General features: G+C 39.7%; 1 protein-coding gene across 3 annotated transcripts in view; it reads right to left on the bottom strand.

Moving 5' to 3' along the window:
• Window positions 1-26434, bottom strand: part of Ptprg (protein tyrosine phosphatase receptor type G) — a 667714-nt gene that overhangs the window by 24390 nt on the left and 616890 nt on the right. For all 3 annotated transcript variants that reach the window (XM_090323299.1, XM_090323309.1, XM_090323290.1), the window contains 7 exons: window positions 24466-24557; window positions 15161-15252; window positions 6960-7056; window positions 3858-3940; window positions 3526-3660; window positions 2691-2825; window positions 702-874 (listed from right to left, as the gene is read on the bottom strand). In XM_090323299.1, coding sequence (XP_090179425.1) covers window positions 702-874; window positions 2691-2825; window positions 3526-3660; window positions 3858-3940; window positions 6960-7056; window positions 15161-15252; window positions 24466-24557 — 807 coding nt within the window. The remainder of the gene's footprint in view (window positions 1-701; window positions 875-2690; window positions 2826-3525; window positions 3661-3857; window positions 3941-6959; window positions 7057-15160; window positions 15253-24465; window positions 24558-26434) is intronic.

Genomic DNA, 26434 nt, shown 5'->3' with positions numbered 1-26434 from the left:
TACAGAAAAAAAACAAGCAAAATTCAGCATGAAAGATGCAGGTATGTAACATCAATCACAGAATTAGTAATACCCATCAAGTAAAAGGCCACAAATTCTAGTAAAGAAATATAGTAACAGCACTTTTTTTTTTTGGTCATGGGGCTTCAACTCTGGGCCTGGGCGCTGTCCTTGAGCTCTTCAGATCAAGGCTACTGCCCTACCCCTTGAGCCACAGTGCTACTTCCAGTTTTCTAGTGTTAATTGGAGATAAGAGTCTCACGGACTTTAGTGCCCAGGCTGACTTTGAACCACAATCCTCAGATCTCAGCCTCTTGAGTAGCTAGCATTACAGGCATGAGTCATCTTGCTTGGTCAAGTAACAGCATTTTTAACTACCTAAATACTTTTACATGCTCTTGGAAGTATCGATTTTTTATTTAGTTCTCCACTTTCCCTATCAACAAAAGTGATCTTAAATAAGAAAATGACTTTATAAAAACTAGAGGTTATAAAAATAAATTCAACAGAAAATAAGTAGATGTTTGTCTACTTGGGCAGATATTTTAAGTTTGTGTTGACTTATTCATCTTCACTTTCAGATAAGGACTTGGGCTCTAAGCCAAAGGAAGGAATAGAATTCCTATGGTTCCAAGTTCACAAGGCATAGGGTCCCTGCTCATATATCAAAAAGAAGGCTGAAGGAAGAGATGCCAATTCACCTGCAGTGCACCAAAACAGGGCCCATGTCTGGTGTGCGGGCTGCTGAGGATCTCCTCACGAAGGTCAGGACTGGAAGGGCATACTCAGGAACCCCCATGTCAGGCCACTGTGTGTAGTGATACTGGATCACTATCCTTTCATTCTGACGACCCTTGGGGTTTCCCTTCTGGCCCTAGGAGAAAAGGTGTAAAAAGATGCCGTGAGTCCAAGAGGGAGCATTCTGGACAAAAGGACTTCAAAGGGTGCCTGCAAATAGAGCTTCTGATTTCATTCCCCCAATTACTGTTTCTGAGCTAGTTCCCTTTCTCAATTCGGTCAAACTTTCTTGTTACTAAATAGAGGTATTATCTAGCTGTATGTGGCACACCCCATCTCTTAAGACCAAGTTGATCATACCAAGAGTGAACATTTAATGGCAGGCATTTAGACTTAGAATATTTTTCCTATAAGGCTCTGTGTCCAGACTTGTCCATTTTTGTACTTTGCATTCATTTCCTGGTGGGCCATTATTCCTAACCCTTCTCCACGTTCTGGAAGCAGAGATAAGGGCCAGGTACTGCTGTGTTTTCTTTTCTAGGAAGTGACGAGAGTGCTCTGAATGCAAAACAATTTACCAACTGGACTTTTTCACAGAAGTTTTTCTTTAATGGACTCAACTTTTACATGGTAGCTAGTTTTTGATGATTCAGGATCAATAATCATGCTTAACAGGACATCTAGCACTGTGCCACGAAGGCCTAAGGCTCATGTTTTCCTGTTATCAGTATCTAGAACACATTAAGATCCTACTTATATCATTCTCTGACAAGTTGTTTCTACAAGAAGGGTGAGTGGGTCTGTTTACATTCCTAGAGCGTTCCTATGAGTCATAGCAGCTTTATACTAACTCTTGGTTTGCTTGAGCCAGCAAACTGCTCTATCATGTAAACAGGGATGGTGCTACTGAATTTCATGTTTCAACTATTTTTAAAATTGTATATACAATTTGAGTAGATGTGATTCGTGGGGTAAGGGAACTACTGTTTTAACACATCTCCAAAGATCCCCAAGATGCCAAAAACGTCTTATTTTCTGCAATTGTCCTATATATGAGTACATTGCCCCGTAGAACTGTATTTTCTTGGGCTTTCTGAAATCTAGAGCTCTACTATTTGAGCGACAGCACCGCTTTCAGCTTTTTAATGTATGTGGTACTGAGGAAACGAACCCAGGACTTGGTGCATGGTATTACAAGCACTCTACCACTAGACCACACTCCTGGCCTGGAACTGTATTTTCTTATTGGGAATTTATCTATAGTTAATCATCTATGAATATGGTTATGACAATGGATTTTGAAAACTAAACACATTGAGGTAACTTGAAAGCAGCATGTGTGATACTCTGCATATTAATAGTTCTACAGGGAAAAAATCTTTATAGTTAAGGGACATGAGAAAACATTAGTCAGAAAAATTTTAACTCCAATGTTGTGTTTACTGCTCATTTCTATAGCAATTATTTTCTATTCTTTTCAAATAGCATCACTGTGTGTATGTGTATGTGTGTGTGTGTGTGTGCGTGTGTGTGCACATGTGTACCTCTATCAGGCTTTGTACTTCCACACTTGCTTAGCTTTTATGCTCAAGGCTTGCATTCTACTGCTTGATTTATCAGACATTTTTCTGGACTTGTTTGCCTGGAATGGTTTCAAACCACAATGCTTAGAAGTCACCTTTCTGAGTAGCTAGAATTACAGTTTTGAATCATGAACCACCAAAGTTTGTGCCTGGCAAGAAGTTGATTTTATACATAAGCATAGTTCAGGACTAGTACACATTTTGAAAAACCAGCACTAGTATTTCTTGGGAAACCAGCAATCAGATGTTTGACATCTGTCATGACATGACATGAGTTTTATCAAAACCAATTTATTAACTTGGACTGTGTTGTACCATGATTTTCATACTGGTAGCCCTGCTCTGATGGCCACCCAATCCTCCTCATACCTTTTTCACTTTTGCGTTTCTGACTGAGAAACGACGAACAGTATAGCAGGCATGTACTTTTGTGCTCTTCAGTGTGACAATAATGTTTCCATACTCTTCACTATTCTCTGTTGGCCAATACTGATCACATTTCCGCTGAAAAAAGAAAAACAAGTTACAAATGACAATGCCAGACATGGGTAAGACTGCACTGGCTGAAATTCTTGAAGGTAGAAGTGTCCTCTGAAGAAGCTGATGCATTGGGGCAACTTGGGAGAGGAAAAAGTTGAAGTGTCATGTGGGATACAGGCCTGGATTTATGGGCGAGGAACAGGGGATCTGTGGAACAGATCCTTTGGGTCACCAAAGGGAAAGAGTCAAGAGGGAAGCAGTAGTGATTCTGAACAATGGACTTGAAGAATTAGACTTCATTCTAGCCAAAATTAGCATTTATAAACCCATAATCCAGTATCTTCTGTAACAATTACTGTGTTTCTCAAATGTGGTCTGAAAGTCAGGGTGTGTAGGCAGTTCTTTTAGTAGTTTCTTCATTCCCTCCTATATCTTCCAACTTCCTTTTCGTTGGTTCTTCCCCCCCCCGTTGGTTCTTATAATATCCTTCCCTCTTCAAGTTTCACTTCAAATATTAGTTACTGCAATACCTTCCAGACTAGAGAATGCCATCACATGGCATTCACATTTGTCATGCTTAGCTCTTTTTCCACAAGTCTACTATCAGAACTAGAGTAAAGAGAACACGTTTCACTTCTGTAAATCCCTGTTCTCCTGTTGGCACTCTGTAAATACTTTGTAAATGCAGGTGTATAATTAAGATAATAAACCAAGATGCTCTTACTCTTCCTTTTTCCACAAGATTTGTGATCATGACAATGATTCCGGTATTTTGTTCCCAAATCATCCTCCAGAAGTCTTCAAATGTCGACTTTAAAGGTCCTTGCGTGGCAATGTAGGCTTTCGCTTTGTTGTATCCCTTCAAAGATGACAGAGTACAACGTGAAAGGAAAGCAGTATCACACACGGCCAGTTAATAATTCAAGCACCTTGCACAATGAATACACTGTGCTTTCCATGAGACCTCGGTGCAGTTTTAAAATACATGCAGCAATTTCTGTTATACTCTTCAATTTTCAGAAATGGGTTAGGGCTATAAAAACATGTCTGACTTACATCGACATAGTTTGCATTAATGTAGTCGCTGTGCTTAGAGTCTTTTCCTGGTAAAGGTCTTAACTTCACCCTACTGTGATCATCTATAAAAGAAGAGAAAAAAGCAAAACGAAATGTGGAATTAAAAAAAAAAAGATAGTACCATTTTAAACATTAACCAAGGCAACCAGGTAAAATGTAATCTCCCTGAGGACACTGAGAAGCCTTTTAGAGGAGCAATTGCATGTGAAACCATAGCAAGAGCACAGGGCCATTTATAGCCACTCAGCGACCAAGAAATGAGGTTTAAGATCCTTATCAGTTCCTGTAAAAATCTTATAAATTGCAATCCTTTTCTTATTTATTTATTTTTTTTGCCAGTCCTGGGTTTGAGCTCAGGGCCTGAGCACTGTCCTTGGACTTTCTCAAGGCTAGAGCTCTACCACTTGAGCCTCAGCACCACTTCCAGCTTTTTTCTATGTATGTGGTACCGAGGAATCGAACCCGGGTCTTCATGTTATGCTAGGCAAGCACTTTAACCACTAGGCCAAACTCCCGGCCAACTTTTCTTATATTTTGAAAGCAAGTTCAAAGGCCTTTGATTACCATGTCTCACCCCTCCTTAACAGACATCAAAAAATGTGCCATGCAGAACATTTATTTTCAGAAGATGCCAAATGCTAAATTCAGATGGATTCTCATTATTGTCACATAACTCAAGGACTTAAAAGAACTCTGAGTTTCTTCAGGAGGAATCTTGCTGTGGGAATCTGCAGTCTAGGGTCTGATTTGAAGAGGCACCAGATTTAAGAGCATCCTGTGTGGTTCTAGTTGCCCAAAAATGAGGATAGGCATGGTTTCTTACCATGGCAAAATAAATAAAAGGAAGCTGACAGCTTTATTTTTCCTAGCTGGGAAGGATAGAGGATCCAAAAGCACAAAACAAATGATCAATAAACACACCTAAAGTAATAGGATAACATTTTATACACATTAGGAGTGAACCCTCTTCTTTCCCCAAATCAGCTGGTGCTGGTGAGAATGTGAAGAAACTGAACCTCTCCTATACTGCTGGTGGGAATGTAAAATGGCTCAGCCACTTTGGAAGTTCCTCAGATGTTAGACTTATCACACAATTTAGCAATTCTATTCATCTATATACCCAAGGAAGCTAAAATATATGCTTGAATAAAGCCTTATAAATCAATGACTAAAATATACCACATCCATACAATGGAGTATTATTCAGCTATAAGAAAGAATGGGGTATAGCTATGAACTGCTAAGTTAAAGAAGCCAGGCACAAAGGTTACATATTATGAGATACTATTTAGATGAAATGGATAGAATATGCAAATCCTCAGAGATATGGGGGAAGTAAGTGTGCCAGCTAACAGCTATGGGGTTTGTTGGGATGTTAAAAATATTTGAGTGTTGTTATGACTCTACAACTCTGAACATACTAAAACCCACTGAACTGTACATATACTTTCAATGGGTCCATTATTCATGGTGTGTGAATTACCTTTCATTAAGGCTTTATTAAAATTTTACAATACTGTTTAGATTTTAAGTGATCCAATTTAAATCCACCGTGTTATAAAGCTCTGCATAGTGTGGTCCTTACCAAAGTATGTGTTTACTATAAACATGGGTATCTCTGTCTTTCCTACAAGAGCATATGCCTTATGATGGTCAACTGGACTTGGTAACAAGATGCTTAGGCTAACAGTAATAGTAAAACACATTTCTAGTGTGTGGGTCATAACTTTTCTGACACTAATTAGATTGTTTTTTTCTTTGTGGGTCATGGAGCTTGAATTCTGGGCCTGGGTGCTGACCCTGAGACCTTCAGCTCAAGGCTACTGCCCTATCCCTGGGCCTGGGTGTTGTCCTTGAGCTCTTCAGTTCAAGGCTCCCGCCCTACCCTTTGAGCCACAGCGCCACTTCTGGTTTTTTAGTGATGAATTGGAAATAAGAGCCTCTTGTTCTTTAGTCTCCAGGCTGGCTTTGAACTGCAATCCTCAGATCTCAGCTTCCTGAGTAGCTAGGATTACAGACGTGAGCCAGATGGTTTTCTGTGATCTAATTAGATCATGAGAAGAGGATGCGAAAAGACATTTTTTCTGATTCAACTGAATGAATGGGTTAATTTATGCAATGATATCATTAGTAAGAGATGGTGGAAGGTAGGAGGTGGGCCTAGTTCTAGGTGGAAGCAGTTGGTCTGATGTGTGTGCCTTTGGGATATAGCCACATCTTGCCTTGGCTCCTTCCTGTATCCCCCTGTCTGCCTTGTAAAGGAGTTCCCTATGTACCACATGTGCTTGTCACCATAATGGGCTGCCCAATGACATGGGACCAAGCAACCATGGCCTGAAGCTTCCAAATGGCAAACACAATAAATCGCTTCTTCCTTTAGGTTGTCTTACTAGGTACTGTGGTGACAGCTATGGAAAAATCAAACATATCTGCTAAGCATTCCCTTAGTTGACATTTTTTCAAGATCTGAAACTTGTTCTCCTTGCCTATGGACCTGGCCTTCCAGTCACAGATGTAGTCTGTACTAGAATATTCTTCAGGACCCAGGTGAAGAACACCTCACTGTTTGATGCTGGAACCTTGAGGCTGCTCCTGAGTCTTACAGTACACTGGGTAGAACTAAATAGATGGACCAAAAGGACAGGACGTTCATCCCATAAGGAAAACCCAATCATGCAGTCTTAGACTGCTTTGGAATTTTGCTTACTGAACTTATCCCTCTGCATTTTATATTAAAATATTTATCCTCGTTGGTTACAGTGCCAGTGATATTTATATTCTGGCTCCATTCATCTGACAGGATATCCCTTCAGTGGAAACAGTGAAGCTCAGAACATTTTTCTTTTTTTTTTTTTGAGTCATCTTATTAAACTCTCTGACATCTGACAGCCAAATAAAAGACTAAGAGGGCAGAGAATGTCCCGACTTCCTTAGACTTCGGAAGACAGGCTAATGAGAGGTTAGTTTGCAAGCATCCTTCTTTCTTGGCATTCTGGCTCTGACTATTTAGCTCTTAGCATCTACTCAGCATGAAAATTCAATTTCCTCCCAGTTGAAGATAGTTTAAAGTTTATTACTCACATGCTAAAATGTTGATGTATCTGTTTTTGTGCTTGTTATCTGGATGATTGCAGTGTTCTGCGGTGATGTTCATATCTGCTGTACAGCGTTGTACCTCCTAGTGAAGAAAGCGAGTGGTGACATTTCAAACACACTGGAGAAACAAGCCACCATCACCACATATTGCATCATACATGTTTCGGTCCCCACGGAGGGCATGTATAACAGGACTCCTTATGATTGTCGAGACTGAAAGATTCCATCTCCTAATGACGTCAAAGCCACGATAACATCTTTGCACACACACACACACACACACACACATATTATTCCTAGGGTTATTGTGCATTGCCAGTCATAAAGTACAGTACATATAATTACGTCCGGTATATAATACTTGATAATAAAGGACTAGCTAGTAGATGCTTCTTACTGTACTGTATTTTATTGTTATTTTATAGTATGTTATTTTATAGTCCTACTCAAGGTACTGTAAACTATGTCTTTGTTTAGTGGCAACAATCTCATATACCTTGTGTTTACTGCATCAAGAGGCCCTGTTCAGTCACTGACACAGATTATTTAAGTTTGTGTAACTGCATTCTATGGTGTCCATACAAGGATAAAATTGTCCAGTGAGACCCTTTCCCAAACTTGTGTTCATCATTAAATGATATCTTTCTGTGTATCTATCCATCTATCTAATCTATACTCCCACAAAATAGTTATTCCTTAGCCTGAATTTACCACTACCCAAAGTTAGACATAACTAATACCATACTCATAATAAGCATATGAAGAATATGAAGATCTAATGATTTAATTCTTTACTAATTTATCATTTGTCTACTACAAATTTGGATCCAGGCATTAGGATACAAAAGAATCTCTGAAAATCTATCAATTTACTCAAGGAAAGATGCTGTCAGTAAAATGCAAGCCAAAGATTGGAACAAAACAAGGAAGGCTTAAACCAAAATGCAACAGTTCATCCTGAGTCTTACAGGATTCAAAGAAATTTGCAAGGACAATACCCAACTATGACCTGCAACCATTTTATAACCATGAGACTACACAAATTGATTAAAAACATTCAGTCGTGAAATGTTTAGCTCAAGTAACCGTCATGTGTGACTCAACTATGGATGGCCTCTGACAAATCACTACAGGACTTTAATCAACTAAACTTTCTCTACAAAAACAACAGTGGCAGAGACAACTTTGCCACTACTTTGTCCCCGTATAGAAACATAATCAAGTTAGCCAAAGACAAGGTTGCTGAAAAGCCAGATTTTTCTACACTGAATGCTTCAAATCCAAGAAAGCATGGTAGCGAACGAATAAAGGGAAGGTCATTAGCGGTGCACAGCTGTTACAAAGAGCAGGAGCAAAGTAACACAAAATTATCAAGAGCAATGTTTTACACATAGCAGATGTAACGGAGTTTAGGAGCATCAGACTTTTTTTTTTTTCTCACAAAGGAGTTGCATAGCAATTACAGATCTTTGCCACAGCATTTACATTAAGCATAATGACAACAGGGAACTGGCTGGTATATTCACAGAGGACTTCCTGGGAAGGAGCCCCTGTCTGCCCTGCTGACACCAGTTCACTTGCATAAAAGAATAACCAAGGTATAAAAATAAAGGATTACTATCTGTTCCAAGGAATTACATGTATTGACCCTTCAATTCTGGGAAGCTGTATATGTATTGAACTTTTCATTATTATAGGCCATCCCAGATGTTCTTAAAAAAAAAAAACAACCCATAGGTAGTAGTTCAATCCGCTCTTTTGGGGAAGTGTATTCCATGACGATTTTTCACCTGCTTCTTTTTTTGCTTAAATGCAATAAATTCTTTTCTGTTCTATTTTAAAATGATTTATAACTTGCGGTTTTACACGCAGTAGTTCAAAAGGACTTAATACTCCTTTTGGTGCTTTTTTTCCTCAAATGAGAAAGAATATGGGTGTAACACAATCTACTGTCGTCGTCTACAAGAGCACAAGCAATGCTAACTGGACTTGCAATATTGGTCTGGACCCTGTCTTTTGGAATTGCCTTTAAGTCCTGAGGTACACTCTTCTAAGGTAGAGCACTTTCAAAAGTTGATTCATATTCTCAATCATATTAATTCAATTTGTATACAAATAGCAGAAATGAGTTGACATCTTGTTTCTGGGTTGTGAAAGTGATAGCCTTGGCTATGTACCTCTCTGAGCTGAGAGACTTTCACTTTAAGTTCTTTAGTCTGAGATTCAATTTGGTTATTGCTTCTTTTTTTTTTCCTGTTACATGGGTGATCATCATAGCTGTTGACTGAAGCTAGGACTCTGTTGTAATATAATGCAATTCGCCAAGACTGTTTGGTACCAGCTGTCCTTACTGTTTAAAGTGGCCATTCAATATGTCCAAACTTCTTTTGTTATCTAAAACCCTTGGTCTTATCCACTGCCTCTGCTTCACATATCCAATTATGTGAATGACAGAAAACAAAGACTAGTCATAAATAATGCTAAATCTGATTTATTAGAATTCATAGGGGTTTGCCTAAGGCCTTCCTGATTCTGTCTGGTGGATAATAATGTCATCTGTAATTCCTTGTGGTACTGCTTGGCTCATTTAGATGCTGATGGTATCATCTGATCCTGGAGTGGCTTTTCTCTTTTCCAACTGGCATTTCAAAGTTAATGTGATTTTAATCGGTGTTAAAAACCCTTTAGCGTGTCACTAGCTGGTGGAGTATATATAGTAAAGCTATCTATTCAGTACTTTTGAGTCACAGTTCAAGAGTAGGCTTCCTTTTGTCTGTCTCTCTCTCCCCTCCTTTTTGTGCTAGTCATGTACTTTGAACTCAGGGCCTGGGTGCTGTCCCTAAGATTTTCTGCTCAAAGTTAGTGCTGTGCCATATGAACTATAACTCCACTTCCAGCCTGTGTGTGTGTGTGTGTGTTCAATTGAAGAGTCTCTCAGACTTTCCTGCATAGGTCGGCTTAAGACTATGATCCTCGGATCTCAGCCTCCTGAGTAGCTAGAATCATACTTATGAACCACCAGTGCCAGAAGAGCTTCCTTGTTTTTGTCTATATTAAAAGCTTTACAAATTCTTAAAATGAATATTCTGAATATTAACAGGCATCTAACCATAGAAGAGAGCCAATGGAAAGCAGGAGGTCTCATGGAAACACTAACATTTGGTATAGCAAGAATTCTTAGGAAACAAACAGCCTCGTCACTTCCTTTGTATGGTCAATGGGAGAGGCTGTCTAGGTAGTAGTGAAAGATCTGCCTTTCTACTATTCTTTGGCTCCATTCAAAAGTTGAACAAAATATAGCTAGGAAATCTTTTGGATTGCTGGAAGAAATATTTTGGACCTGGTTACCAAGCATTAGACTCAGGATATATACTGTATATAAGGATATATACAGGATATATACAGGATATATACAGTATATAAGGATGTTAAGGATCCTGAGAAGGCTGCTTTGGTCAGGTCCCGGGGTGTGACAGTGTCCAAACACCCAGTCCTTCACAGAGTCTGGTCCTGCTGTGTCTTTTTACCTGTACTCTCCTACACAGCTTGCAAAATGATACCTAATACTGAAAGGACTTCCTTATTCTATTACTTAAGAAACCTTGAACAGATGCCAGATTCCTTCAATAGATTTCCAAGGTCCCTGCCTGTCTTCCACCAGTTCCCTTTCTAATCGTAGGACAGTTTTAAATCCTTGTCTTTTAGAAACATTGATTTTCTGCATTTTGCTTTACTGCCATATATCTTGCTAAGAGTGACTTGACTTTTCTAGGTCCATCTATGTTTATTGAAAATGACTTGCCTTTTCCTTCCAGAAAAATCAGTCTATTTAGGGAAGGGGTGAAATCCACGAGGGGGGCTGGGGGGGAGGGTAATGGGGACCAAGGCATGTGGAAGGGTATCAATGTATGTGAATTAATGCACCTTCTATCTGGCAAATATCATGTAACCCTTTTATTAAATACAATAAAAATATTTTAAAAAATCAGTCCATTTTTGGAAAATACAACACAGTATCTAGCCTCCTACTTCTACTTATAAGCTATATATTGCCAGTCCTGGGGCTTAAACTCAGGGCCTGAGCACTGTCCTTGGGCTTTCCTCAAGGCTAGCACTCTACCGCTTGAGCCAAAGCACCATTTCTGGCTTTTTCTATGTATGTGAGGCCAAGGAATCGAACCCGGGTCTTGGTGCATGCTAGGCAAGCACTCCACCACTAGGCCAAACTCCTGGCCCCCACATGTACTTTTGTTCATTCACATTTCCCTGTTCATAACTATGTTAAACAGCTGTGATTTTTCTCTCTTCATAGTAATAGTTCAAAATGGTTTCCTTTATAATATTTAGGACCCAAGTAGCATTCAATTACAGTGGCTCAGCAAACGATACAGGGTTAATTTTTGACCTCTTGCAGGCAGCGGTCTTTACACACAGCCTTACCTCTGTCCAGGGACTCTCCTGACATGTCATCAGCAACCTTGAAAGTCTCCATTCACTCATTACACAGAGTGATTGTGAGTCCCTCAGTGCATTGGGCTCAGGTGGACGAAGCTTTGTTCTTTTGATTTAGGATGAGCAACCAGACCAAATTTACCTCAGCTGATAAATTGCAAGAACAGCTATCCCCCAAAGGACTTGGTTAAGGGACCATGGACTTTTATTCTCATTTCTGCATCCAGGCTTTACAACTTCTGATTCTTCCAATCCCTATCTATGAACTGTTTGGGCCTGTGAAGCTTCCAAGGTCTTTCTTTTGTTTTTATTGACTGTTAGGAAACCTTCTGCATTATGACTGGGGTTAAAGGTAAGCTAAGACAGAAGGCTACTAATCTGTTAAAACTATCCTGGAAGGTCACCCCATGGGAAGGAGATTAAAGCCCAGGAGCTGATGAGTGGGGACACTGGACACGATTGTGATTGCAGAATCTTACGAAGAGGTAGGTTTGACATAGCCAGCTTTTCACAATCTCCAAAATTTATCAGAGCAGGACAAAAATGCTGGCTTTCAGCATGGCCTCTAGACGAAGACTCAAAACTAGCATGTCTTGCTTTTCTCATTTCCCCCAAGAGTTCTGAAAATGTGACATTTATTCACTGAAAGTTTTTACTTCCAGATTGGATAAGGGGAATGCTCCCTGAAATAGCTAACTGAAATTCAAGGGTTCTTTCTCCCCTGCACTGCTTCACAACTTTTTTACAGCACCCATGCCATGTCGCTCTGTTTCTACTTCAGCTTTCCTGTCTCCTCACACCTGACTAAACCCATCAGGACAAGAACTCTGTAAACTGGTGCAGAGAGTGGCTGGTATTTAATACAGTTGCTTTATTTCTTCACAATGGCTATTTCCTATTAGGAAGTATTTCTTTTTACTCTAAAGATCAGTATGTTGGCTAGCGATAGGCCTCTAATCACATGTTTAGTAGGATTTCTGTATGCCAGACTCTGGCTGGGTCAATGTGGCAGGTACCCAGTACTCTAAGTCTGAGCTCCTTCTTCTGACCTTTCTCTTTTGCCAAAGGCACGGATGCATTAGTTGCTGGTAATTTTGGTTACTTATCCTGATTTCAGCTCACTTCTGGATGGCATCCAGAAACTGTGAGGATTCAGGTTAGATAGGCTTCATCTTACTGATAGCATTTCGAAGCATAGTTACTTAATGAGTTAGTTTTGTTTTGGCTAAAATTTTCATTCATGAATTGAAGACAATGAAATAGACCTGTCACTGATAATTCTAAGGAAGAGGTGAAATAATGTCCACATGGTATTAAGTTCTGAACATCTTCATCCCACATACAAGATTTGAAAAGCTGAAGTTATTATTCTCCTGTTATAATAAAGGGGCTACTTTGATTACTTTTATTATTATACACAATCTCTTTTTGTGCTTTTTCTATACTGTTATAATCTTTGTTTAAAATAGTCACAATAATTTCTTGGGTAGAGTGTTACCAGTTTTCCCTTTTAGTCACTACTGAAAGAGAATACTGCTTCTCTTTTTAAAATAGTTCAAATTTTTACCAAATCAGAGTCTGATGATTATATATTGGTCAATGTCTGGATTATCTTTTTCTTCCCTTTCTGTTGCTACTTTTCTGTTCTTTTTAAAAAGAAAATTCTTCCTAGTCTGAATAGCTTCAATTTTAATAATTTAATCCAGGAAATATTGTGAAATGACAGAACAATGCGTGTTTCCTATCTTTTCTACCCTACCCATTCCACCCCTCCCCTCCCCTCCCCCCCCACCTGCAACTACTGGCTGGTGACATTTATGCTACAAAGTTCAGTGGAGGTGACTAAGGCCACAGTATTTATTGTTATTATTTTTTTGATAGGAATAAGGTATAGAGATACCCAGGATTTGTTAACAGGCATGATTTTTGATGCAGCAAAGCCATGTTAAGTCAGCTCCAGTTTATAGAGGTGTAGCTGATTATTTGGAATAATTAAATGGTGTCAAAAACAGCTGTGATGAATAGCACTGGGGTCTCAAATCATACATAATTGAGAAACCGGAGTTGCATTTGATCATCCTGATCAAATTCTGCTCTCTAGAGGATAAATGTTTGTCGTGAATACCATCAACATTGTTAAATGCCTCAATATTCTTGCTCAGTCATCCAGCCAACAGTCAATTGAACTAAATCACCCCACCACCACCACACACATTTGCTGTCCTCATGAATACAAAATGTTGGACTTCAACCACGTTCTTTGTCGCTGAACAGGCACCTTTTTGGGTCAGCATATAATAGCATCATTAAATACTTGAAATGCTTTTGTTTGTTCCATAAAACATAGCACCATGGCATAAATCAGAGTCCCTTCCCTCTCTTACTTTTGCCCTACTCGTTAAAAAAAAAAAGCCCAATACAAAAATTAACCACAACAAAAACTAAGAGAAAGATTTAATTTAAAATGAGTTGTCAATATAATTGCATTTCTGATGGCCTTTAGGGATTCCAAATTTACATACAAACAGGGGATGCAGGTCCTATTTTTTACTTTCTTATTGTTGTGCCTCCTAGCTGTGTGGTATCTCCATTATTTGCAGTGCTTTCTTCCTTTTCATGACTTCATTTAAACCCCACACCCATGACCAACTATGTGAGAGGAGGTGAGCAGGTTCCAACATCCCCTTCATTTCCATTTTAACACAGAAATGAGAAGGAGAAAGGAACCGCCTTCTTCTCCACAAAGCTAGAAGACAGCTGAGCTGCCATGAAAACTTGGCCTCCTCGGCAAAACTCTTGCTGCCAGGGATGTGCCTTAGTTAAGCGCCTCAGTGAAGAAAAGGGCAGTCTGTTTAATAGCTCCTCATCCACACCCTGTCAGTGCTGAACTGGCATAGAACCCGGAGCTGGCAGCGGGGTGCCTGCTACTCTCTACCTTGTTTCCGACACACCAGTTCTTAAAAACCCGGAAGCCTGTGTGTTAACCCACGTCTTCTCTCCAAGGATTAATAATCACAGAAACAACCACCATCAAGGATTTGCTTGCTTCTTTATCATTCGCCCGGCATTTTCCCAAGGCTGTGTAGCATTTATTTATTTTCCTCTCCTAACAACTTGGGGATGTGGGTGATTATTAGCACCCTTTTTAAAAACACGAGGAAATGGGAATGGGCGATGAAGCAATTGGCCCCATCCGTGGCTGAGGCACACTGCTGGTGGAGCCAGCACCCAGTCCTTCAGATGCCAAACCTGCTGTCTCTGCAATATCATGTGCATCCCAGAACTGACACAGGATCAGGAAGTTCTGCATCACGACTGTTGCCCTCCGTTAGAAGTAAGGGGAAGAAAGAACCAGGAGAAAAAAACAAAAATCCTCATGAGCTGGCCTCTCCTCTACCATTGAGTTTCAGCTGTCAGACAAGTTCCCTCTCAGAGCAATCACAACCACAACTTTTTTTTTTCCCCACCTTATTTTGTGGAGGATAGAAAGCTTGTCAGAAAGCATCAAGACGCATTATACTTGTAAACTGCCTTGTTAAATGGCAACTCCTTTGTATAACTACCTAAAGGTAGTAAAATAAAAATAAATTATCAATGGAAAGAAGGAAAAACAACTTCCTGTTTTCGGTTACTATTGTTCTGCTTAAATTTAGTTTATCAAACAATAGCAACAACAATAAAAACGGCCTGATGAGCTGGATTTCTTGAAATTAATTTTCAGTTTTGAAACATACCTCAAAATCCTCAGAGAACCCATGCTGGTTATTAGAATACAGCTCACCGATGTGTTTAACAAACTGTTTGACAGGAATGGCTTCCATGTCATCTGGGAAAATAAAATGATATTCAAAGTCACAAGAAAATACTTCTATAACACAAATGATAATGAAAAAGCAAACTGTCCTTATTTCCTTAGTGTAGACAAGTATTTCATTTCTGTAAAGAATGATATAATTCTATCATCTGAAATCAACATCCTGAAGAAAACTCTCAGGATTTATTTTACATTAGGATCTCATTATAACAGTGAATTGCCTATAAGCCAGGTTAAATAGGGTGTTTTCAAAAAGGTACACATAGACTTCCCTTTATTTTGTACAGTTAGTCTACTTACATAATCAAGTTGCAAGATTTTTAAATAAGCCTGAATTTATCAAGAATAGCTACTTGCCAAGACACTGTATTATAACCTGAGCTTTGATTTTGTTTTTTAAGTTACTATTTCATTGGTGTCAGGCTTGAACTTGGATCATGTAAGTACTATTTTCAATCTTTAAATTCTATATAACCTTTTGTACACAGTTAGATGCCCCTGTACCAGCTGGCTCTGGATACAATGCCATCTATCTTTAAGTGTTCAGAACTTTAGTTCAAGACAGCTGTGTCTACATGATGCCAAATAATCCGTTCGATGGAATTAACTGGATTTATTTATTTTGGTGTTGACAGACTAGGTATAGATTCAGTAAGATTTCACATTCCCCAACTTATTGTAGTATCGTCATTTCCTAAGGACATTTTTTTTTTGGCCAGTTTATGCGCCCAAAGTATGTGTGAGGCTTATATACAGAGACCCAGCCCAATCCTTGATTATTACTGCTCAACAGCCACACCCATTGCACTTGAACTCTAGACCTTCTCCTCCTCCACCCTCCCCCACAAATATTTCCTTTTAAAAATACCCTGCTGAATTTGAGATAAACAACAGACATGACATTTACTTTATTCAGAGTGAAAGATCTTTGGCAAACGCACAAACATCTAAACTGCCACAGATGCTTTTCTTAGCAAAGGGTATGAAGATCTGTATGTGTAAATGAGGTCCTACTTTGGCAAGAATTTTATAGATCCAGGCCTGACAATCTGATTTCTCTTCATCTGGTGACAGTTAACATTGACTCTGTCATTCCTTCTCTACTTTTCTTTCGAGAGAGCAAAGCTCTAGGGTGGCTTTTTGCATCTATTGACATTTTCAAACTTGAATCATTCTTAGGCAGAAAATAGCATATCTTATACTTTGTTTAGGAAAGGTGACTTGTAGGACCACAATCCAACGGGTTTCAGCATCGACACATGGCTTATTGCGAAGGTGGTACTCTGTAAGCACAAATGCTCTCTGTGTGAACAATTAAAGTCCTATTCATTTTAATAGGCGACCTTATGAAAAAAATTGCCAAGTTATTTACAAATATTTCAAGATTGAAGATGTTCATGAATATGCAATCATTTTGTACACCCAAGAAATCTATAGCTCCCATGATGTAACCAGCATTAACAAACTAAGCAGAGCCAAAAATGTTTCCTCAGAATATTTACAAGAATGCACAGTTCAAGAAAAATCTCCAAAGTTATGCAATCATTTAAAATGGTTAGAATTCTACAATAATGACCAAGTGGCAAAGCATGGATCCCCAGGGTAAAGAAAGGGTTAATGTGTTCAGAGCTGGGGATTCTCTTATTTATGTCCATAGATAGGGCATCTTTGGACTAATGAGGGGGGGAGAGATTTAACTCAATGCTACAACAACCATAGTATCCCTCCTGTTCATTTACAGCAGCTTCCAAGGGCAGAATAACCCAGTTAAAAGCATAATGGGGAAAGGGCAATAATAACATTCTCATCACAGTTTAGAATTCCCAGTTGCTCTGAAAACTGACAATACTATCATGATGAACACCGAACTGCAGGTTCAAAACATGAAAAGTCAGGTCTTCCTTAAGATGATCAAGCCTGAAAGATTCTAAAATAAAAGGCACAGCATTGTAAAGGTCATAGCCCACCACAAATCATTCCAAGAAATGCTTTCAGATTCCTACTTTATTATTATATTTTCCCTGCATAAGTGCTCAACTATAATAATCTAAGCGAATGTCACACAGGCCCAGAAATCAGTCTGTCTGCTATCCCAGAGCTAGATGCATCAGAAATCCTGCAGAACCCAATGAGATAATCATGGAAATAGATGACTCACTAGTCTCTCTCATTTGCATCTTAATCCAAGCAAGTCTAGCCACACCCTCTGAGTTTGCAGACACTACCAAGAATGTTATAATACTACCAGACAGGCAAGTGCTGAGGGAGGTGCAGACTGACTACCCACCAGCTACCCAGATTACAGATGACTTGGTTTTTCACCTGGATAAATAGTGGAGAGGTCATTCGTTTCTTTCCTGTGTCTGAAGATGACTAGAAGGGTTACTCAGTATTCATACATTTTCCTACAAAGTCTCTCATGATAAAATCAACTAAGCAGAAGGCTAAGTCATTTTGTACAACATCCTAGGGTTTGGTCTATTATTTTTACCTGGACAGGTCCCATGTGTCCTTCATTAATATGTTATTACCAGATCAATGTCGGAGTTTTATTATGGATCACAGAGAATACCAGCCTATGACTTAGTGCCTAGGTGTACTTTATATGTAATAACATGTGCTTGAAGGGGAGGGTGTAATTTTCATACACATATTGCAAATTGAGAAAACAAGTTTTAAAAGATAACCAAAGGTTGGAGTAGGACAAAAGGCAGTGAGTACTCACCTCAACAAATCTATTTTGGGTTTCTCAGGCAAATCACTTCGACTTTAGATTTCTCTAGTGATACATGTTAAATTTGCTTTCTCTTAATTGTAATGAAAATCTGATAGAGAACAAGTTAACTTGGCTTGATATTAGAAAGGAAAAGGCAGTAGCCAATGCTTTGGTTGTACCCCAAAGGAATGAGCTGCCCCAGGACCCCACCATCCACCTTCCTGTGCCGCTGTAGTGTGTTGGTCCCACTCTGAGCACCTGCTGTAGACCAGTCATCTAGAGGTAATGGTGGGAGCAGAGACCCAGAGTCAGATTGCCTGGTGTGGAGACTTACCCTCCTCACCTGGATTCTCTCCCTTTATCTGAAAAATTGATACCAACTTCACAGCAAATCAGGGATGGGCCTCATAAGAGTGCTGGTATGAGATAATAAACGTAAGATAATTGAGATTTATTATTAAGTACTATTTGCTTTCCTTGAACATCCTATGATCCTAGGGGCTATGATTCCTCCACTTTATACACAGGATACTTTGGCTTAGATTCTGGCACTTGCCCAAGACTCACGGCCTCTATCTAGTTAATTCTAGGACAAGGCTTACTCCACAGAGAGGAGGTTTTCCCATATTGGATTGCTTTCCTAGACAAACACGCAAAAGAAACATCCCCAATAATAAAAGAGGTGAAATAGTATGCCTTGCTTTGTGGTAGGCCGCAGTTGTTCAGCACATTTTCAATAGTTGATCAGACACCTAGAGGATGCCAGAAAAATGCAGTGCCAGTGTGAGATAATGGTGTGGTTGGCTTTAGGTTTAAGAAAAAGATCCTTTTTGTTTATTTGGGAAATGAGATTTTATACACACACACACACAGGATAGGAGGGAGAAAGAGGAAAGAGAGGGATGAGAGAGAGGGAGAGAGGAGAAAGAGGAAAAGGGAGAGGGAGAGAAAGATTTTAAAGGTCCTTGTACAAATCCTGTAAAAAGCATTTAATCTTTAGCAGATCTCTAAACCTTATCCTGAATTCCAAATTCCAACTCTTCTGTAAACAGGGAGAAGACATAATGGCCTAATAATCTCCAACGAATACTGCTATGACCTTTTCTGCTCCCCCACCCTCCAGTCTGGCCCCACCAGCAGGGTGATTATCAGCTATGCTTTAGGATGCCTCTAGTGGAGGAACTTGCTTCTCCTTTCCTAGAGGCCAAATTCAAGCTTCTGGGCTGGGTTAGTACCTCTTTGTCAACTTAGGAAGATAAAGGAAATAATGAAATAAAAGAACATTGTCAAGATTTTAGTTCCTTCATAAGGATGCAACAAATAGATTTTTACCTAAATTTGATCCTTGGTTTATAAGAAATATTATGGAGATTGGAATATTTTATTCCCTGACATAAAAAAAGAAACCACTTTTTTAAATTATGGCACAATAAAGTCAATAAAGAAAAGGCTTCATTATAGTCAAAAGACCAATGAATCGCCTTTGGAGGTAATCTCTATATAAATAAAATATGCCAACAAGGTTAGTTGAAGCCCAAGGGTTTTAAGCTGTATGGTTAAAACCCCTTTTTATGCTGGCCCCTGCTGAAGCCAGTGACCTTCCAATTATTCAGATGCATTTTCACTGATGGAAAGGCATGAATCATTTCTGGATTTCCAAGCTACTGATTAGCAGCAGCATTTTGATTTTCAATGCTCATATTAGAAAGTTAAGATTTTCTAATTCCCAGAGAAAAGCATTTGTAAGAACATTTGTATTGGACAAGTTGCACATTGGGGAAGCTCTATAAAGAGATTATCTCAGCAGCTACGCTCTGATTTTAAAATGTTTATCTATGAATAATGTCTGGAACAATGATATTACAACGAAATATTTCATCTTTACCTTTGTTAATAAATGCAATCAAATAAGCATTGTTTACAATAAGCATTGTTTCATAAGCTGGGTGCTGGTGGCTCATGCCTGTACTTAGCTACTCAGGAGGCTGAGATCTGAGGATTGGAGTTCAAGGCCAACCTAGGTACAAAAGTCTTTGAGACTCTTTTTTTTATTGTAATTAGTAAAAGGGTTACATGATATTTGCCAGATAGAAGGTGCATTAATTCACATACATTGATACCCTTTCACATGTCTTGGTACCCATTACCCTCCCCCCCACACCCCCCACCGTCTTTGAGACTCTTATCTCCAATTAACTACCAGAAAACCAGAAGTAGTGCTGTGGCCCAAGTGGCAGAGTGCTAGCCTTGAGCTGAAGAGCTTAGGGGCAGCACCTAGGCCCTCAGTTCAAGCCCCACAACTGTCAAAAAAAAAAAAAAGAATATATATAGACTCATTGGTAGAATACTAGCTTAGTAGAACCTGGGATTGATTCACTGGCATGACAAAAAGAGAACAAAAAGTGGGAAGGGAAGGGGAAAAGAGGAGAGAAAAGAAGGGGAAGGAAGTGAAGGGAGGAGGAAAAGAGGATATTCCGATCACTATATTTTAAAATGTGTCTGTCAATATTAAGATCTATATAGATTCGGCAAGGTGTGGTAATGCACTCCTGTAATTCCAGCACTAGGGAGGCAGAAACGGAGGATCAAGAGTTCCAGCTCAGCCTGGGCTATATAAGGTGACCCTATCTCAAAAAAGAGGAGGGAGGAAAAAAAGTAATATCGATTTTAAAGATGTAACTTTGACAGTTTGGTTACTATACTAAACTACACTTGGGCCTCATACAGTACCAATGGGAAATCATTAACTGTGGAACATCTGATTTTGAAAACTCACTAGAGGAAAAAATCAAAGTCTATGCTGAGTTGACCCTTTTGTACAACTACCTAAATATTAAATATATATCTGCATATATATATAAATCAAAGTTCCTTTCATTCAAAACTCATAGTTTAACTTGATTCCTTTTCTATCCTGCTTTCCCCATTCATCACCATAGAGAATCACTATAATTCAAAAATCTTCCCAATGAGAGAATTAATGTTTCCTCAGTGGACAGATCAATCAAGAAAATGCAGCATATATACACAATGGAATTCTACTCATCCATCAGAAGAATGGTATTGTACCATTCGTGAGGAAATGAAAGACTTGGAAAAAAACTGTATTAAGTGAAGTAAGCCAGAGCCAAAGAAACCATAGGCTGCATGGTTTCCCCCATTTGTGGTAACTAGAATTTGTGTATAAATCTATAAGAAAACACAGTGACTTATTAAAATAAATATATTAAAAGAAAAGAGAATGCAACTTTCCTGGTAACTGGAAAATAACTTCCAGAGCACTTTCTTTTCACATTGGATACTCTCTTTTGCCAGACCTGCGGCTTGAACTCATGGCTTAGGGACTCTTTCTGAGCTTCTTTTGTTCAAGGCTAGCACTCTACCACTTGAACCTATCACCACTTTCAGCTTGGTCTCTGTATGTGGTACTGAGGAATTAAACTCAGGGCTTCATGCATGCTGGGCAAGCACTCTACCACTAAGACACATTCCAGTTCATGCTTATGTTCCTAACACTAGCCATGACAATTTTGGTTCCCAACATTGCCAGATTTTACTGTCTCTACAGGGCCAGGAGTAATGGCTCATGTCTGTAATCTCAGCTAAAGTAAAGCCTTAGGGAGACACCTCCCACACCCCTTCCCAACACTAGGCATGACAACATGAGCATAACATCACAGTTAAATGGAAGACCAGAGGAAAGCACCTGGCAAACACATGAGGCCTTAGCAAAGCCAAGAAAGAGTCAGGGTGTGATTCAAGTGTTAGAGCACCTGCTTGGTAAGTATGTTCCCTAAGTTCAAATTCACATACCAAAAAGAGTGCCTTTGCTATGTTAAACCATAAGACCACATTTAAGCTCCTATATACCCACATTTTAGTTAGAATTAGTAAAAGAGACAACTTGAAATTCTTCAAAAATTTCCATAAACCTATCTTTAGGGAATGGAAAGATAACCTTTTAAAAGTCATTTACTAAATGAGTATCAGTGCCTACGGAAGTTTAACTTCCTTATTTGTCTATTATTATTATTATTATTATTATTATTATTATTATTATTTTGCCTTACATCATTTAAGGCAGTCTTTCAGACATGCCACAACCCAACATGAATGCACTTTGCATCTTGTAACATAACTTCTGGATTCCATTTCAGCTTTGGGATTTAAGTCAGACCTTTAGACTGGTATGGTGGTATTTACCTGAAGTCTAACACTTGGCAGGTAGCAGGTTCTGGTGCACTGAAAGTTCTAATCCCCTTTCCACTCTGTGAATGTGGATCCGTGTTAGAGAGAATGCGACACTGAGACCAGGAAAATGCTCTCCCTCAACCGTGACTGAGATTGCTAATGCCATGGCTTGAGAAGAGATCCCAGCAGCTTACACTCCGGCTTTCACTTAGCATTTCCAAAACACTTCATGTTATCTCATGTGGCCTTCACAATTGATTCAAGTGTCAAGGAAGACGGGCATCCTGTACACTCAAAAAAGTAAGGCTTGAGCTAGGCACTGGTGGCTTATACCTGAAATACTAGCTACTCAGAAGGCTGAGATCTGAGAAATCATTGTTCAAAGCCAGCCTGGGCAGAGAAGTCCATGAGACTTTTTATCTCCAATGAGCCACTAGAGAACTGAAAGTGTAGGAGTTCTAATCCTGAACACAGGTACAGTGCCCAGGCCATGAATCCAAGCCCCACAACTGAAAAAATAAAACAAAACTAAACTAAAGCTCAGGGAGGCCAACTTAGAAACTCCTCTCCTTCACTTCCACCCAAAATCATGGTGCCATGAGAGCCTAAGTTTTCAGGCTTTGACTCCACTAGTAAAGGAAAATAAAAACAGAATAACAACCCAAGAAGCATTTCAGTGCTTATCTTTTAAAAAATGAGTTTGAACTCAACAGCCACCTGGCGATTGTGTTAGATGTGTCAAGTGAGGAGAGACAGACTCTCGGGACTTTCTCAGTGATCAACACATTGTAGATGCTGCAAGAGGAAAGTGAGTCTACTGCTGCTAATGCTCCATTTCAGCGAAACAACCTGTCCCGTGCTGATCAAGCCTGAAGACTCCTCTCACAAGAAGCATTTGATCTGCTTCCACCAGGGATAAAAGTCAGTAGAGAGAAACAACATGGCAACATAAACCTAGCCCCATCTGTATGACAATCCTCCGGCATGACAGAATGATCCCACAGGAAGAAAAGACACTCTTTTGTGATCTATGCTGAGTTGTGAAGGTTTAGAAGAGCTAACCAGAATGCATGGAACACAGCCAATTCCAGCAATGACCAGTGACTCACCTTATGGACACATAAAGTGACAGATCCCTAACTACAGCCATACTCAGTAACACTGCAAACACCAGGAAGGATTCCTTTTTCGGTAACCCCAAAATGACTGTACCTCTGAGCTTGACAGCTATGTGGCCTTTTAAGAACTTTAAAGAAGCTTTGCTGACAGTCATTCAAGTATACACCCACTCATCAGATAGTTAAAGAATGCTTACTATGTGTCTGGTGTTATTCCATGAATAGGAACACACCTGCCCTTATAAAGCTTTTGTTCTAGCAGGAACTGACAATAAACAAGTAAAATCTATTTGTTGTAAGAACATTTCAGGAGAATGAGGCAGACAAGTAAGGTGAGGAGGAATGAGTGCGGAGTATTGGCAATATATATACACATACATATTATATACATAGAAGTATATATATATGTATGTGTGTGTATGTGTACACACACACACACACGCACACAGAGTAATGCCTAGTATACTAAAGAACAACTAATGTCCAGATAGGATAGTAAGGTGGGAATGAAAAGCAGCAGTAGAAAGGGCAAATCTGATAAAAAGGAATACAAGGATAGTGACTTCTTCACATCCCACATCGTATCTGGCAACTACTAACTCCCCATTGCACTTCCAAATATCAATGACATTTGCTAAGGTTCCTTACTGTGTACTCCATCAATTCCTAACATTGAGTGTTTTATTGTTTTGCCTAAGGACAAATGAAATTCATATCCATCCCCAGTAATAACATATCCATCTCCAGACTTCCTCACAAACATAACCAAAACATCCATAATGAAAACCAGTCACTATCAAAGTGAGGAATCTTAACCGAAAACTTAATTTACTTTTAGAAACACACTACGATGTGTGATGAGAATATAACACACGGCATGGTTTATGCAGATGCAATTTAGTTCAAGTGGATGGCAGACTCTGCGTGAATTTCCATTTTTCTGTTACTTTCCCTTCCTTGGTACTCCATGCTACATTAACCCAGTTATTTTTTCCACTGAAGAAGACCACATTACTTTAAAACTAGGCAAAGAAGCAAAGATTTCACCAACGTGACCTTAGTCTAGAATCTCCTAGACTGTGGATGCATTAAAATAACACAAAAAACTTTTATACAGATAATGTTTTGTCAAAGTTATCATATAACACCAAACAAAAGAGAAAAAAAAAACATGCACATCATCACTGCCTCTTAACTTACCCGGAATAGGAATGATAGGAAAACTTTCATTGGGAACCACACGAGGTGAACTGCTATCTTCCACATAGAAATGGGCAGTCTGAAAACATTTTCTGTGTGGGAAATAAAATAGTCACACAGTGAGACCAGCGCAATACTGAGATCATCATTTTTCAGTTCTCTTTCCACCAAGTCTCCCAGCTTTAAAGACCACAGAGCACCGAGGCAGAGCCATGGAAGAAGACAGGAGGACAGCAGTGTGCCTGTGCAGGAAGCAGAATGCCTGATGAATACCCATCTCATGGCACCAAACCCCTCAAATAAGTGAGAACTTACCACAGACAGAGCAAGACACCTCTGTAAGCCACTAGGATTCCTGCCTCCCCCACCCATCCACCACCATACACAGTGTATCTTCTTCTGACAGGTTACAAAGAAATTCATTCCTATTCCATCACCTTGGCACTAAGTTCAGAACTACACCTTGAAGCCCTCAAACAACTAAACAACTGTTATCACACTGTCTGTGTTTAGCCAAGGTACCTGATGCTGCAGATTGCTCTCTCCATGGAGGGGGGGGGGGGTCAGGGGAATTGGGGGGGGGGGAAACACGCCCCCTTGTCAGACAAGATCTAAACCAAGAATAGACCTCAAGTGTCACCTGCTTGTTTGGGGGTGGGTTTAGATTTTACCTGTACTTCAAGCAAAGCAAGGAGCACACACTGGTCATCATAGGAAAGCAGTGGACAAAAAAGCCATCGGCAGCTTCCTCAGCCTCTGCCTACTGAAGCTGGCCAGAGCCTCAGCTTTCCAGCAGCCACGTCACTGCTCAGTGCAGCCCTAATGAGCTACCGGAAGCACAGGCTGAATATTTAATGAGGCCGCTCAGCGTGAATGGCTATTGTGACCAGAGAAGGGTCCCTGTTCATGCGGCAGAGGGGCCTTACAATAGCTGGCCCTACTGCTGGGTCTTTTAGCCAAGCAGGCGGCATCCTTCTGGTGTTCTGTGTCACTGGGCTGTCTCACTCCTCTGAGTGGAACTCCCTCTCACTAAACAACATGTACACACAATGCAGCCTGTAATTCCAGCTACTGTTTTGCTTATTGAGACCATAGTATCCTGGGATCTTTCTAGGAAGTTAAAGAGAAAAAAAAAGGTGGGGGGATTAGAGGGTCAGAAGAAAATCAAGCCTGTCTTTATCTAAACCAGAGAAGATCTCTGGGGGAAATGGGAAGATGGTAAAGTCATATGGTTTTCTGTCATTGCTTTCTACAGTGCAGCTATTACCAAATGCCATGGCAATGGTCACAGGGCACAGGTCACAGGAGCTGGTGCTTTTCTTTAGGCAGTGCCAGTGGTCCTGTGGAAAGCAGCTCCCTCTGGCATTTGTGAGCACTCTGTAGAATCAATCTGGATTGGTTCTGTGTACTATATAGGGTCCTGAACAGAAACAACTTCAAGTCTTGGCACATGTCTCACAATACAGAAAAAAATGATCTGTTGTTATGAGTTGCCTGATATTTACAAGGTAAGTAGTAAGAAAGTTCATGCCTATCTCGAGGCAGGGTAGTTGGAGCTCTGGGTTTCAACACAGCTACTAAGTGTATAATAATGGAAATCCAGCTGAAAACATGTTTTGTTTTGTTAAATATTTGAAGTAAAGCTCCATTTCTAAGCTGGAACTTTGCTCAGTAAGCACAGATTTCTTGAATGTAACCAAGTTAAAACAACAGGACATAGACTTCACAAATGAGCTGGAACTTAAATTCCAGTGTCATCTGCTTTTGGTTATCATTTAATGCCTGGAGGATTCGGCAGCAGGAAGAAGTGCCTAGATCTCAGATTTTCATTGGTCTTTTAACAAATGGAAAAAACAAACCAAATTATCTTGTGGGCCAAGCAGGGAAGTACACATGTATAATCTGAGCACTCTAAAGGCTGAGAGAGTTGAATCCAGAGTACAACAGCCTGGGCTACATAGCATGGAAA

This window comes from Megascapheus bottae, chromosome 2, assembly GCF_031878675.1.
Source record: "Megascapheus bottae isolate mThoBot1 chromosome 2, mThoBot2.hap1, whole genome shotgun sequence".
NCBI classification, from domain to species: Eukaryota; Metazoa; Chordata; class Mammalia; order Rodentia; family Geomyidae; genus Megascapheus; species Megascapheus bottae.
The sequence above is the reverse complement of the archived record's forward strand: the minus strand, read 5'-3'. Positions and strand labels throughout refer to the sequence as shown.